The 16526-nt window shown below is 44.7% G+C and overlaps 1 protein-coding gene across 1 annotated transcript in view; it reads left to right on the forward strand.

Moving 5' to 3' along the window:
- Txnrd3 (thioredoxin reductase 3) overlaps positions 1 to 16526 on the forward strand; it is a 47672-nt gene that overhangs the window by 15035 nt on the left and 16111 nt on the right. The window contains exons 7-13 of the mRNA XM_023706385.1: positions 1804 to 1946; positions 3854 to 3969; positions 4458 to 4683; positions 5598 to 5690; positions 9926 to 10002; positions 10517 to 10673; positions 14171 to 14278. Of these exons, the coding sequence (XP_023562153.1) occupies positions 1804 to 1946; positions 3854 to 3969; positions 4458 to 4683; positions 5598 to 5690; positions 9926 to 10002; positions 10517 to 10673; positions 14171 to 14278 (920 nt within the window). The remainder of the gene's footprint in view (positions 1 to 1803; positions 1947 to 3853; positions 3970 to 4457; positions 4684 to 5597; positions 5691 to 9925; positions 10003 to 10516; positions 10674 to 14170; positions 14279 to 16526) is intronic.

Genomic DNA, 16526 nt, shown 5'->3' on the forward strand with positions numbered 1-16526 from the left:
AATAAATAAAATTAAAAAAAAAAACTTCCTGTTTATTAATTTAAATACATGAGAAAGTTTTGAATAGATGGGGGAAGATATATGGAGGAAATTCAAATATAAGGAATAATAATGTCAGATAAGGAGAATGGAAGCAAAGGCAAGCAAACAACAGACCCAGAAATTCACAAGCAAGCCTACCTCCACCTCCCACAAGGAGAATCGATAAACAAAAATCTAGAGTATGATGTTTGCACGATGGTGTACTCCTGTAATCCCTGTACTTAGGAGACTGAGGCAGGAGATTTGTCATGATTTTAAGACCAGCCTGGACCTGCAAAGTGAGCTCAAGACCAGCCAGAGCTACACAAGATACTATCTGAAAAAAAAAGTATTGTGTTTGACAATACAAATAAAATGGGCAGATCTTGAAAATCCAGTCAAGGTCAAGAACTCAGATGTGGCCGGGGAGATGGCTCAGTAGGCTAAGCGCTTGACTAGCAAATGCAAGGATCTGAGTTCAATCCCCGGTTCTGCCAAAAAAAAAAAAAAAAAAAAAAAGTTCCCTTTCTGGGCTGGAGAGATGGCTCAGTGGTCTAAAGCACCTACTTAGAACAAGCTTAGCAAAGCATCAGGGACCGTGGTTCGATCCCCCAGCACCACATGCCAGCCAGCCCCGCCCCCTGGTGGGCTGAGCTGGCCACACACACACACCACACACACACTCTCTCTCTCTCTCTCTCTCTCTCTCTCTCTCTCTCTCTCTCTCTCTAATAAATAAATAAATAAAATTTAAAAAAAAAGAACTCAGATGCGTATGCAACAACATTGGTATGAGGAAAGAGGTATTGCTACAGACAGAGAAGACATAAAACATTGAATGTTGTTGTACAAATTCTGATAATTTAAATGTCCCAATGAACAGAAATATCTTCTAGGAAAATATGAACAATCTGAATGACTTAAATTATCAAAAGAAATGAATCTGAGAGCAGCTAGAGTCCCAAAAGACATCATAGCTTTACAAATCCATTTTCCCAAATCTTCAAGGAATAGACTCTTCATGTGTCATTTAAACTGTTGTAGAACTTAGAAAAATGAAAATTACACTTTTTTTTTTTTTAGGCTGAAATGATACATAGTCTGAAAACAGAAAACTGACCCTGTAGAGGTCCCAGAACTGTAGGATGCTGTCACCTCTCCGCCACAGAAGTCTTAGTAGGGCCTGGGTAGCTGAGGGTTCATGAGGGGCTGGATTCTCAAAGGGACACATGAATTCCAAAGCCCATGTCCAGTAAGAGTACAGGGTCTTGGTGTTAAACATGGACTCGGGTGGGAGATAGGTGAACCTATCTGATAAACTAGACCCAGTTATATCCTGTGTGTTTAGAGGACCCAAGAGAGTAAACCAAGAAATAGAATTCATGAGCTCAGTTAAGCTTTTAAAGAAGTGTTACAAATCAAGACATTTCTTACCCATCAGCATCACAGACTGAAAAGTAGTATGGAAGTAGGTTTTTGTTTTTGGTCCTCAGGGTGGAACTGAGGGCCCTTGCACTCCAGCTATATCCCCAGCCCTTCCTTTAAACGTCTGTTTTGAGATATGGTCTGGTGGGTTACCCAGGCTGGGTTCAAACTTACAATCCTCCTTTCACAGCCTCCCAGAGTGCTGGGGTTAAAGGCACATGCACCACCACCAGCCCAACCACACCTTGGTTTTCAAAGCAGCAGGTAGTAGGGCTTGTGTTTGGTTATGTGTCACTGTATGTAACTTGCCACAAGTAGCACTCACTGCATGCCATCACCCTGGTTATTTCTGTTTAGTGGAGCACCACTGGGAGACCATGACGGAAGCGATTCAGAACCACGTCAGCTCTCTGAACTGGGGCTACAGGGTGTCCTTGCGAGAGAAAGGGGTGGCCTACGTCAATTCCTTTGGAGAATTTGTGGGGCAGCATAAAATAAAGGTATTATCGGTTTTCATGTCTTGGTCATTACCTTTCCTGACCATGGTTTTTATTTGCCTAGAACTATAATTTCATGTTGCCAAGGGCAACAGCTAGCATGTGCACACATGCGTACACACAGCTCACAATCAGTGTGTGCATGTGTGTATACACATGGCACGTGACTATGCAGACATGTATGTTTTCCCTCAGGTTGTTGATTACACCTGACTGTTAAATTGAAAACATTGCAATTTAATGAATTCTTAACAGTTGTTTGCCTTTGATTTTGTTTCCATCTTAAAAGAGACAATGTTTAGACTAAATGGTTCGATATTCAAAAGACTAAAATGATTCAAAATTTTAGGGTAGATGAAACCTCTTTTTAAGTGAGACCTTGCTAATATTATGAGACCTACATATTGTTTATAAAAGTACTGATAAAAGTAGTACTAGATGGGACTGGCGAGATAGCTCAGCAGACGAAAGTGCCTGCTTAGGCAAGCTTAGGCAAGCGCAAGGACCTCGGTCTGATCCCAGGCACCACGTGCTGTGCCAGCCCCAGCTCCAGGGTGGGCTGAGCCAGCTAGAATCTGGGTGAAGTAGCACATGCCTGTAATCCCAGTGCTGGGGAGACTGAAAGTAGGAGGATCACCACAAGTCTGAGCTGTGTAGTGAGACCCTGTAACAACCAAATACATTTAAAAAAAAGTAGTACCAGAATCAGTGCATTATGTTTATGCTTATGATTTTATACATTATGAGATCAATACTAAAGAAAATGGGATTGTTTGATGAAGATTTTTAAGATTGGTGCTCTGAAAGACAGCTCCTGTCCTCAGGAATACCAGGTGCAACAGTCTGGATGAGGTTTTAGGTGATTCTGTGGTCAGCTGTCTCCTCAGCTGACCGAGGAGGCAGTGAGGGGTCCAGTAGGCTGCTTCTTTAAAGCTACTCACGGGCCAGTTTGAGTCACATCGCTCCTGTGAGATACTGTGGAAATCCAAGCTAATCTTATTTCTCAGACTGTGGTATGCTTGGGCAAAGATGGTTGTGTAGCCAGTCACACCCCACCTGCACGGCCTTGTCTGTGCTGCCCACGTGTGTCCAAGTGCTCAGGATGGACATGGGTTCATCCCTGCCCCCAGCCTCTGCTGGCTTGTCTGTTTTGGGGCCCTCCTAAGCAGACCCCTTTTCCAGGCTGCCCACTCTCCATCCCACCGAGCATACTTCTTTGGACCCTTTCCTTGGTATTTGAGTGATTTACATGCAAATGTATTTTGAATTATTCATTTAATTACAGAATATCAGCAATTGTCACTTTCTCATAGTATGACTTTCTAGTTCATGTGGGAAGGCATTCACATCTGGCTCTAATCTGTTTCCTTTCACTGAGACACAATCCTGCTCTACAGTCACTCCTGGCCGCCTACTTTTCCCTGACCCCAGTTCCTTACAGGCCTGTGTGTATGCACTTGATGCGTGCTCATCTAGGGCTCCATTCTTCCCCAGTCACCCCCTTCTCACAATTCTATGCCATCTGTGAAGCTGTCCTGGACTGGCTTTCTAGCCCACTACCCCTACCCCACTGTGATGCATTGGTTATTATTTGGTAAAGAACTTTAATGGGCATGTTTTGTTTTGTTGTCTTTTTGAGACAGGATTTCACTATGTAGTTCAGATTGGCCTTGAACTCACTAATGTAGTTCATGCCTGGGGCTATACCTGCCTCAGCCTCCTGAGTGCTGGGATTACAGGTGTGTACCACCACACCCGGCTATGTCATGTTTATCTTACGTGCGATAATTTTTGCACACGGTTATTGGTGTTTAATGAGAAGCTCTGAAAAGGTGGTAACTAGCCAGGGTGTGTCTCTGGTGCTCGTAGTGTTTGTCGAATACAGGAAGTTTACTTTTCTTTTTTTCTAGGCAACAAATAGAAAAGGACAGGAAACATTTTACACTGCCGCAAAATTTGTCGTAGCGACAGGTGAAAGGCCACGGTACTTAGGAATCCAAGGAGATAAAGAATATTGCATTACTAGGTAAGATTAAATAGAGCATTACATTATGTTTCCATTATTTTCTTCCTTATTGTACAGAAGATCTGAACTGGTGATAAATAAAAGTACAATGCAAGAATGACAAAGTTCAAGTAATAAAGCAGGGAATAAAATTAAGTAAATCATAAGTGGGAACATTTATGCACAACTCCGGATAGTTGCTGGAAGCGGCATGGGTGGAGGTCAAAAAGAAGTAAGTAAAAACTGTTAGCTTTAAGGTTAAGTGTTCAGGATCAGTACTCAGTGACAAACTCGCAAGGACGCTTCAGGGATTGAACTCAGGCCCTTGTGCTCGCCAGGGAAGTGCTTAGTCTACTGAGCCATCTCCCCGGCCCCTGGCACTGCTCTTAGTGTTTCTTCATTTACGCACTAAGCTGTAGTTCTGCCAACAGGATTGCCATACACAAACCTAGACAGCTCAGCTCATTTTCATTACCTAGGTAATCGGCTTTTCCTCTTTTGTTTTTCAGCGATGATCTTTTTTCTCTGCCATACTGCCCTGGGAAAACATTAGTGGTGGGTGCGTCTTATGTGGCTCTGGAGTGCGCAGGGTTTCTTGCCGGCTTTGGCTTAGATGTCACAGTCATGGTGCGCTCTATCCTTCTTCGTGGCTTTGATCAAGAGATGGCAGAGAAAGTGGGTTCTTACATGGAACAGCATGGCATCCGCTTCTTAAGAAAATTTGTACCTGTGACGGTAAGTCTGAATGGCGTTGGGAATTCCAGACTCTCGGCTGCTTGTCTCTCCACCCTCTGAGAGCTGCAGCTCAGGAAATGCAATCTCTGCCCCGGATGTCCTGGATGTCCTGGGCCTCGCAGCGGGGCAGATGCTGGTGCTCCATCCACAGCTTCTGCTCCGACGTTTCTCCCGGACTCCACCATTGGTGCTAACCACTGCTTACTGGCTGTCACCACTGCAGTCCCTTGTGAACATTTCACATTTAGCATGCCAAAGACAGAACTGTGTTTTCCACACGATGTGTTACCCAACTGACCTCTCTGTCCCATCCCAGTGCTCAGGGAATGGCACAGAGTCTGTGCAAGGCATTAATGCAGCACCTAGGAAGTCTCCCTCCATTTTCCCCTTTATGAACAGCCAATCTGTTCATTCACGTCTGCCTCCCCTTTATGAACAGCCAATCTGTTCATTCACATCTGCCTCCAAATTCTAGTATGTGACAGTTTTCTCCTTTCTCTGCCAGGTCCAAAGTCCTCAATGTCTGTATGTGTCTGTATGCACACACGTGTACACACACACACAGGTATTCACCCACAGGTGTGTGCACTCTTTTTATTTTTATTTTTTTAAATTTTGTACAGGGTCTCACTACACAGATCAGACTCATAGTGATCCTCCTGTTTTCAGCCTCCCAATCTGGGATTATAGGCATGTGCCACCACGCTCAGTCTCAATTGCCGTATCAGCACACCCTGGGGGCAGAGCCAGCACAGCATGCCTGGGATCAAACCCTGGTCCCTGTGCCTGCCTAAGCAGGCAGTTTAGTCCACTGAGCTATCTGACTGGCTCTTTGTGTGCACTCTTTGATCCTTGGTCCATTTGTTTTTCATCACCTCAGATGGAGGGATTGCATTATTTTTAATTTTTCTTAGGTTCAACAGTTGGAGAAAGGTTCTCCTGGGAAGCTGAAAGTATCAGCTAAATCCACAGAGGGAACAGAAACAATTGAAGATGTATATAACACAGTAAGTACTTACGTTATGAGCAATAAGTGGACAGAAATTAAATTTAGGGAAGAATTATATGAGGATTGTTTGGATAATTTATAAGACTGTATTGGGCCTGGGAGATAGCTCAGTAGAATAAACACTTGCCTGGTAAGTGCAAGGGCCTGAGTTCAATCCCCCGTTCCACAAAAAAAAGAAAAAATTATATGACTGTTTTAAGCACACAGAGTGGTTGAGTACTGACCTTGGGTTTTACCTGAGGAATACTGTGGTAGAGTACACGTACTCTTTGTGTAACTACACACAGAATAAACTCTGCAGGCACACATATCCAACTCTTATTGACACTAGCTTCTGCAGAATTGGATATTTTATACATATATTCATTTGAAAGTTTTTGCAGTAAGTATTAAATGTGTTTTATAATTTAAAAAACAATACATTTGGGGCTGGAGAGATAGCTCAGCAATCTAAGCACCTGCAAACACAAGGACCTGGGTTTAATCCCCAGTACCACATGCCATGCTGGCCCTGGAACCCTGGGCACACCGTGCCAGCCACCAAAACTGGGCATGGTGGTACACGCCTATAATCTCAGCACTGGGGAGGCTGAGACAGGAGGATCACTATGAGTCTGAGCTACCTAGTGAGACCCTGTACCAAATAAATAAATAAATGATTAAAAAAGCAATACATATATGTTTTTGGTATTGGGAATTGAACACAAGGTCTCTCTCACCTAGGGCAGGACTCTGTGGTCATAGGTGTTCTTTGATTATGATTCCAAACGGGGTTAATAGTTATAACTCTGTAGAGAGGAAGTGACATCTTCTGTTAGATTTATTCCTAGTTACTCGTATATTTATAAGTAGTTACAAATGGTATTTAAAAAATGTATTGTCTTTAACTATTGCTGGTGTCCAGAAAAGCTGATTTCTGTATTTTGAGTTAGTATTCAGTAGTTTGCTAAACTCTTAATCATTTACCTATAGATTATTTTCGATTTCCTCTGCACATTCATATTATTTACAAATAACAGTTGTATTCCTCCATCCTGCTGTAATTCTTTCTAGTACAATGTTGAGAAACAATGGCAATAATAAGAAATCCTGTCTTGTTCTCAGTGTCAGAAGGGAAGTTTTCAGTGTTTCTATTATTAAACAGTAATGTTTTCTCCAGGGTTTTCATAAATGACCAGTTAGAGAAATTCTTTCTTTTCTTTTTCTTTTTTTTTTTTTTTTTTGCCCAGTGGTTGTTTATTTTGTTTCATTTCTTTTAAAATTATGAATGGATATGCAATTGTTAGTGGTTTTTTATGGCTATTGATGATCGTTTTTTATTTATTATATCAGTGTATTAAGAGATGCTGATTTTCTAATGTTTAGTCAACTTTGTATCCGTGGTATAAACCCAACTTGGTGTTGGTGTTGTATTAGTTTGTTTGTTTGTTTGTTTGTTTGTTTGTTTTTTGGTGGAACCAGGGATTGAACTCAAGCCCTTGCACTTGCCAGGCAAGCGCTTATTCCACTGAGCCATCTCCCTGGCTCTGGTGTTGTATTAGGTTTTTTTTGTTTTGTTTCGTTTTGTTTTTGTGGCCAGCTCAGCCTGCCCTGGGAGTGGGGCTGGCACTGCACATGGTGCCGGGGATCAAACTGTGGTCCCTGCGCTTGCTGAGCTGAGCTATCTTGCCAGCCCTTGTATTAGATTTACTTACTTTTTTGTATCTATGTTTAGGAATCATATTAGCTCATAATTTTCCTTTCACACAATGAACTCTTCAGGTGCATCAAGGTGGTTCTCATAAAAGAAGTGGGGATTGTTTTTTCTATTCTATTGTCTGATATGTCTCTGAAGTATTATAATTCATTTCTTGGTTTGTTAGAATTGACTGATATAACCATCTAGGCCTAGAATTTTCTGTGGAGATGTATTCGAACAATTACTCAGCTTTTCTCATGATCAAAGGAGCTTGCTGGTTTTCTATTTTCTTCTTGTGTTATTTTTGATGTTATATTTTTCTAGGATTTAGTCCATTTCTCCTAAGTTTTCAAATACATCACAACAAAGCTCATAATATCTAACTTCTCAAAGTATTTATTTTTGCAATAAGGAATAATTTCTAAGTACTGAGTGCATTGATCTTAGATGTAGGGTTCAAGGGGTCCTGAAAAACACACATCTTCATGCAGTCCACACTCCCTTAGGGGCAGCAGTGCGGGTCTCTCCTCTGCTCCCTCCCTGTCTCCAGCCCTTCTGTCACTGTGGATTGGTTTCCCCTGCCCTCACCCTTGCAAATACAGAATTGTACAGTCTGCTCTTCAGTGTCCAGCTTCTTCTATTCAGGTTGATGTTTTTAGGGTTCATCTATAATGTCATGAGCATCCAGAATCTAACTTTAACCAGAGAAGCCATCTGGGCCTGGAGTTCATTATTTAACTTTATAAATTAAGAATTCAGTTTCATTAATAGATAAAAGCTATGTCAGTTTACTAGGGGTGTGCTAAGGTTTAGGTGTTAAATTATTGACAGCCCTTCTCTGTCCCCATCACAGGTTGGAATGTTTCTATTTATAATCCCAAAAGGAAAAGTTATCGGAGTTCTCATGAGTTAATTCCACTACCAATGCAACACATAGTGAGAATAAAGACTCTAAGGCACATTTGTAGTTGTGGGGAGCCAAGCGGTTCTAAGAGCAGCTAGGATGATGGGTAACTGGAATCAAGGCCTTGACTGAGGACCAAGCCCAGGTTCCATTAATTCATGAAAAAGGAGCGGCTGAAGATGAGCAACTGTGAGAATGGTGGGAAATGTGTGAATGCTGTGAGCTGGGTTAGGTAGAAGGCCTGAAATTGCCTCTGCAATGTGCAGAAAGAAGGATATGCAGAGGAGTAATGTGCATAACACAGTTTGAGGTAATAGCTAATTTTGGGGGTTGGTGCTTCAGTGCTGGTGTGTAATTTTTTATGAGAAGTCAAAGCCTCTTATGTCAAGGCTTGATCCCAGTGGACAGTGTGGAGCATGGCTTTCTCTCCTGCTAGGCTCACACTTCCTTCTTGGGAGCTACAGTGCAGCACAGCACCCTTTCCTCAAAGACTACACATCAGTACCTCACTAGACCTGCTTGCATTGCTTAAAGCCAACTGAGGGGATAAGGACAAAACTTAGCCAGCTGTGCACATATCAATACATGGAAGTAGGGCTAGGTTTAGCCAAAATGAAGATAACTACTCTCTTTCAAGGAGAGTCATCCAGGTGGTCCTCTACATTAAATGCCCCCCCCCCAAAGCCTGTGTGTGAACAGGTTAGCCCCAAGCTGGGAAGGTGGCGGGACTCATAGTATATGGAGCCTGATGGGTGAAAGCTAGGTGTCCCCTGAGAGGGATATTGGGACCCAGGACCATTCCCATTTCTCTGTCTGCCATGAGGTAACAAGCTTTCACCACTGTGCTCCCCGTGAAATACTTTGGCCCCACATGACAAAGTGATAAGCCACGTGGCCACGCACTGACACTGTTCTTGGCTTGCAGACAGCTACCTCCATGTGTGTCCTTTCACAGTGGCCTCCGCCTGAGTGTTGGCTGTGGCCTCATCTCTTCCCCGTAGAAGACCATTACTCATACTAGGTGAGAACTATGCTCATCAGTTTTCCATCTCTATAACAGAAAAGCCAAGGGGATCATCTTCAGAAGAGGAATGGGTTGTCTTGGCTCATAGTCTTGAAGGTTTCCATCCAGAGTGGCTTGGTCAGTTGCTCTTGGGCCTGTGACAAGGTAGTAATCATGGCAGAAGAAACTACTCAACTCATGGTAGTTAGAAAGTGAAAGAGAGGAAGAGACTATAGCCCCACAGTGTCCCTTGAGGGCAGCTGGTGGGCCTCACCTTTCAAAGGCTCCACCTCCTTCCATAGCACAACTGCTGTCACAGAAGACCTTTTCAAGGATATTTTCCAAACCATAGTGACCTCATTCAGCCTTAATACCGCTTTATACTTTATGGTCCCATTCCCAAATACTGTCACAGCCAGAGACACAGGGTTAAAGCTTCAACATAGATTTTGAGGGACAGATCAGCACCTAACGTAGACTTATTCAGACCTTTGTGTGTAAGATTGGTAAGTTGTATCCTTTCTTTTGCCTAAACTTACTGGTGTAGTTTGCCTGCAAAATTTAATTGTCATCCTTTTAATGTCTGAAGGATCTGTGGTGATGCTCCCCAAGTGAGTAATTTGCATTTTTCTCTCTCTCTGAAAACAGGTTTTGTTAGCAATTGGTCGTGACTCCTCTACAAGGAAAATAGGCTTGGAGAAGATTGGGGTCAGCATCAATGAGAGGTCGGTGTGTGGGGGCTGCACTTCATTCCTAAGATACAATACTTTAGTGCTCTTAGTTGATCTTACAGTAAATTCTGTGCCAGCTCTGCAGTCGGCCGATCATTAACTCTTATTATGTGCCTTAAAGAACCCATATATTTGACAGATTTTTAAAAAAGTTGTTGCGGAAGTGTATTCATTTAAAGATTCTTAAAAATAAATAAATAAATAAATATTCTTTCATGTGTCAATATTTATGTCTCTGGTCAGGCAACGAGAAAATTCCAAAGCTGCAAGGTGATGGTGGGAATTGAGTTAATCCTGGATGTTCAACAAGTATGCATGGCTTTACCAGAGAGAGAGGTTTTCTCTTGGAGCTGCAGAAAGCCTTGCTGTGTTAAGCCATTGATACTATGGATTATTGATAACCTGTGGTGCAAGAATTCTTTAGACAAAGGCCGTTTGTCTTTTGGAATGGTGTTCATCAGCAGTACAGTTGTTCATATTATATCTTTGACCTTTTCCTCCCTATTAGGAATGGCAAAATACCAGTCAATGATGTGGAACAGACCAGTGTCCCCCATGTCTATGCTATTGGGGATGTTTTGGAGGGGAAGCCAGAGCTCGCTCCTGTTGCCATACAGGCAGGCAAGCTGCTGGCTCGCCGACTCTTTGGGGCCTCTTTAGAGAAGGTAAGTTTCTTAACATCGGTGCTATGTCATTACACCCAGGTATACGTGTGTGTGTGTGTGCATGCACGCGCATGTATGTGCGTGCGTGTGTGTGTGTGTGTGTGTGTGTGTGTGTGGTTGAGGATTTAGGCCCAGGCCTCATCTGTGCTAAGTAGGTGCTGTATCAGTAGCTACACTCTCAGCTCTGAGATGGTAACATCTAGGGGCCTTGCCTGATAGCTCAGTTGTTTAAAGCGCCACATGGGAAAATGCAGTCAGGCACAAAGGACCGCGGTTTGATATGCAGCTCCAGAAGCTTCACCAGACCCGCCCTTCAGGCGGCTTGATGTAGCCAAAGGGGGGGAAAATCCTCAAATTAAAAAAAAAAAGAGGTGGTAATATCTTGATCAAAATTATGATGTAAAAAAATCAGTACATCCCAGGGAGATATTGGCATGAGTGCCTGCCTGGCAAGTACAAGGTCCCAAGTTCAATCCCTGGTACCACAAAAAAAAAAAAAAAAAAAAAAAAAAAAATCAGTACGAGTTACACTGCGTTCTTGTTTTCTGTCTGTCTGACTGACTGACTTTCTTTGTTTTATATGTAGTACAGGGACGACAGGGTCTCACTACATAGATCAGACTCAGAGTGATCCGCCTGTGTTCAGCCTCTCAAGAGCTGGGATTACAGACATATGCCACCACGTCCAGTCTTAATCGCCATCTCAGTGAGCCCCAGAGGCAGGGCTAGCCCAGCAGGCCTGGCCCCTGTGTCTACCTAAGCAGGCACTTTAATCTGCTGAGCTATTTGGCTGACCCAAATTAGAGAAGGGTTTGGTTTGGTTTTTTTTTTTTTTTTTTGCTAGCTCAGACTGCCTTAAGGATAGGTTTGGTGAAGTTGTAAAGCTGGGGATGCAACTGCAGTCCCCTGTACCTGACTGACTCTGCCCAAGCAGGCGCTTTAAATAACTGAGCTAACCCGCAAGCCTCCTGTTCTTGTTTACTAAGTAAAGGGGTCCTCAGGTATAATTGGCAGTTCACTTGCGATTTATTCATTATTGCAAGCAAATATTTTATACCATGGCCAAGATGTTGCATTGGGTGATAGAAAATCCTATGGCTTTAGCCCCAGGGCTTCCTGGGGGGCTGGGGGCCCCAAGTCAGACAGGCACAGAGGGTAAGAAGACAGAACATGATTTTGTGCTGGAGAGTGCTTTACAGCCAGGGCCATTGGCTCCTAACCAGAAGGATGGAAAAGTGGATGGCTGCTTGTGACAGAGTGGAAGGTGCACATGGTCAGCATGCAGGCCTGGCCCCCGTACCTGCTCGGTGTGTGCACTTTACAGCCAATGGCCTTTCACCACTTGGGTGTCCTCATCTACCAAGCCGGCAGTATGACTCTGGTGCTTCACACTTCTCATGTTCTTGGACCCAGTGCTCACAATGGGCTCTCTAGGCTGAGTGCCTCAGGGGGGAGAAAGCGGAGGGCTTTCCTGGTAGGTGGGTGCCTCAGCTCAGAGCACAGAGATGCAGGGTTCTGGATTGTGCTGAAGATGGAATACTGTCTCAGAAGTGACCTCCAAAGCACTGCTGCTCTAGGGGTGGTGGAGACACCAGGAGAAGGCAGATGGGAGCACCTGGGAGGCCCCTGCCAGCCTTTGTTGGAGCATGAGGGGTGCTGATTGTGCCTGCCCCCTAGGAGGAACCGCCCATCTACTGTGCAGAAGAGATAGTCTAAGATGTGGAGAAAGTGTTGTGGGAGAAAGGATGCAAGTTGAGCAAGTTTTTGCTGATTTTTCTTCATTAATATGGGATGGGAGGAAGAGGCCGTGGGACATGGGCTCAGCGGCCAGTCAGTCCATGGGTCGGTGAGGAACACAAGCCCAAGAGTAATGAAACACTGGTGCGACTTTCTCCACTGTGCATTTGTCAGCCTTGCCTCACTGTGACCAAAGATTTGAGACCATCAACTTAGAAGAAGAAAAGACTTGTTTTGATTTCTGGTTTCATTCCCAGGCTCCATGGGTCTGTGGAGAGAGGTAGCATGGTGGGGTGGGCATGTGAGGAGAGGCCAAGTTGCTTACCTCATGAGATCCAGGGAGCGACAAGAGACAAAGGGCCCGAGTCCAGCACCCCTGGAAAGGCCATGTCCCCAGTGACCTAGCTTTCCATAGGCCCTACTGCTGCTAAAGTTTCCACCCCCAACAGTGCCACTGACTTTCATATGTGGGCGTTTGGTTGCCATTTTTTATTTGAACCACTACAGCTGTATTGGACAAGGAAAATAGATGCCCAGCCTGCCATGGTCTGCACATGGACCAGGGCAGGGGGATGAGGGTGTATGAGTTAATAGACTCAACTGATGGGGAAGCTGCTTTGTGTGGTCCACAAATTGCTCCCTTGATTTAGGGCTACCTAGTGGTGTTTTTTGTTTCTTTTTAGGGTAACAAAGACTAGAAACTCAATGTGGCAGCTTGAGGGAGTTCATCCTAAAGGTCACAGGATTCAAAGGTAGACACATAGGTCACCATGCTCAGTGGGTCTGTAGATTTGGGCAGATCCAATTCCTTGTCAGCAGCAGTGGGCTGGGGACACAGTTCCAGGAGCACTGTTGTCCTTTGAAGGGCTGTGGCAGGCAGGCCCTCTCCCCCTTGTGCTGTCACCACCAGAGTGGTCCAGCCCTGGTCCAGAATTCAGAGGCCCCTGCCCCCCAGGTTGGCCTCTCCTGTAGGCTGCCTGCAGTGCCATCACTCTCCTCCAGGCAGAGCTGCGTGAACTGCAGAGCCAGTCTTTCATGCAGTGTCTGTCCTACCCTGATGCTATCTGATGCGACTCCACTGTCTTAACATGCACTCATCCTGACCTTGAGGTGTCTGTGCACCTGGCACCCATAAGCCATCTCCCCTCATGGTCAAGGAACAGAACTCAGCCCCACCACTGGGTGGCATTTCTGTTCTCCAGGGCACAGGAGTGTGAGTGGCTGGGTGGGCTCAGCGGCCCATGCTCGTGGCAGAACTCACGGGCAATCGGAAGTACTCCGGAAGGACGGAGTCCAGAAGAGCAAGATGGAAAGAAGCATTTGGGGGAGATTCTTCGGAGCAGTGAAGCGGTTCCACCTCACCCCTACCTCCTGGATTCAGCCTTTGAAGTCTGGACTGGGGGGAGCCAGTCCTCGGTGTTGGTAGCTGGCCAGTGCCTGGGCCTAGCCTTGAGTGAGGGGCACATTATTGATCTTTGTCAGTGTAACTAAAAATATCTAGAGGTTAGTGATGCTGAACCAGGTGTGGTGGCGCACACCTGTAAGCCCAAGACATGAGAGCCTGAGGTGGGGGATCACTACAAGTTCAAGTCAGTGTGAGCTGCAAAATGAGACCCTGATTTTAAAAAATGGTGATATTGTAAGAATCAGTTACATTGAACTGTACTGATTTGCCTTTTCTTTTATAAATATTTGTATTATACATTTTTGCTGAAAAAGGTGTCACAACATAAGGAAAATTATATTTTCTTACCTTTCAGTGTGATTATATTAATGTTCCAACCACAGTGTTTACCCCTCTGGAATATGGTTTCTGCGGATTATCTGAAGAGAAAGCCATTGAAGTCTATAAAAAAGAGAACCTGGAAGTAAGATTGTATTTTATTGTTGCCCCTTTAAGAATCACCCTTCTAAGCAACTATTTCTCTTTTCAGTATCTTCTTATGTCATCATTTTGCAAGTTACTATACTGTTTTATTTTAAGAAATTCTATTCTTATTATAGGAGAATTAGAAATTAATATAAACTGTCCCTGTAGCAAACTAATACTAAGATTGCAGCTGGGAGGGGCTGGTGAGATGGCTCAGTGGTCTAAAGCACCTACTTAGAACAAGCTTAGCAAAGCACAGGGACCACAATTCAATCCCCCAGCACCACATGCCAGCCAGTCCCACCTCCTGGTAGGCTGAGCTGGCCACACACACACACACACACACACACACATAAATAAATAAATAAAATTTAAAAAAAAAAGATTGCAGTTGGGAGAGAGGGAAGTCCAAGTTGTTCAGGACTTCGAGTTACGAGGGTCTGGGTCCACCTGTGCAAGCGTGGGCCCAAAGAAGCAGCACGTCAGTTTAAAGTCTTTGAGGAGTGTCAGGGCAGAAACACATGCCAGCCAGGAAGGAGCAGAACTTGGGACCAAAAGGTGGGCTCATGTTTTCTGTGACTTCCGGAGCTCATGTATCTATCTGTGCCCCTGGGCAGTTCATTCTTCTGTCCTGTGGTCGATTTGATCTGCTCCTCAGAGCACATAGCAGCCGAAAGACAGCCTTCCTTCTGCTTATGTTTGTCCGGGAGCTCTGGTCTTTGAGGACTCATCTGGGCTCACTGCTGCTCAGCCCTGGCTCGACCACATGGGCTAGGAATCTTTCCACTGCGCAGGCATGGCCAAGGTGACAGCCCCAAAGTGGCCTTCTGCCACAGGCTATTGAGGTAGCCAAAAAGATGTCCTCTGCCCCAACCCTGCCCAACACAGTAACCTAAAAATAGCTTTTTATGTTATTTTTCGGTTAGTGTTTTGGCCTTTATTTCTGCTTACCTTCCCAATATAGAAGAAGGAGAAATAAAGAGTTTGGCAGTTATTAATGCTTGATATTTTAGCTTTCTAAGCTTATTAAATCATATAGTGTGAAATTAGGAAAAAGATGAGATGGGTTACTGTACTTAGACTAGGTAACAGAGGGGAGGCTACTCCACCCATGTCCCTTAGCCAAAGTTCATGGATCCTGTCCCTCCCTTCACATCATCAGGCTTCCCAGCTCTTGCTGTGACTTGAATGGCGCAGTTGTGTCCAGAGCTGCTGCCTTGGCGCCGTGGAGTTGAGTAGGGCCCTTGCAGCCTGCAAGGAGCGCCTGGCAGGGAGGCTTGTGCATTTCAGTGAAGTTCTGTGTTTCTGGAGGCGCCGGGCACTACCGTCCCACAGCACCCGTGCTCATGGTTAGGTTTGGTGTTGCGAGACTGGCGATAAGGACGTTGTCCCCCACACGCATAAGCCATGCCCTTCAACTGCTGGTCTCTGCTTCTGGTTCCTGAGTGGCCAGCACAGAGGCTGTCAAGCTTTGAGCCCCAGAAAGCTGAAGTGACATTACTATGGCCTCACCGCCCTACAGGAGTCAGACACATGGGAAAATCTGTGTCAGGATACCAGCTGACCACAGAAAAAACAGCAGGAGCCTCAGCAAGCTCGTACAGCAGTGAGAGCACACATTGCCAAAGAGTGAAAAACTCAAAGGCAACACTGGTCTTCCACAAGTAAAGCCGAGCAGTCCCTTAGGAAGGTACATGGGACTTCCAGAGCCGCCATAGCCTGTCACCCAGCTGTTCAGCTCTCAACCAAAAGCAGCAAAATCAGCATATTAGTTTGCTCAGGCTGCCCAAACCACAAACTGAGTCACTTAAACAAGAGATTGATCATCTCACCTTTGGAGCCTGGGAGTCTGAGATTGAGGTTGAATGAGGTCATTCCTTGTGAGTTCAGCAGAGACCTGGGTTTCCCTACTCTGCAGGCTTCTGCTGGCTGTTGGTGTCCTTGACATGCTGTTTGTCCCCATAAGTCTCCTTGTGTGTGTGTCTTTTATAAGGACACTGGTTACATTGGATTAGGGTACCCCCCTTACTCCAGTATGACTTCACCTTAACTGATAACATCTACAGTGACCCTATTTCCCCAGGGAAAAAAGTCCCCCTGAGGTATAGCAGGCTGGGAATTCAGCATATGACTTGAGATAACTTAGACATAGTTCATCTTATAACAGTGTACAGAGATGAGGAAAGTAAGCCCCATTCATGGAAACATAAATTTATTAAAAATTATAGGGGTAAAAAAAAATTATA

The sequence above is a fragment of the Octodon degus genome, unplaced genomic scaffold, assembly GCF_000260255.1.
Source record: "Octodon degus isolate 3935 unplaced genomic scaffold, OctDeg1.0 scaffold00254, whole genome shotgun sequence".
In the NCBI taxonomy this organism is placed as follows: Eukaryota; Metazoa; Chordata; class Mammalia; order Rodentia; family Octodontidae; genus Octodon; species Octodon degus.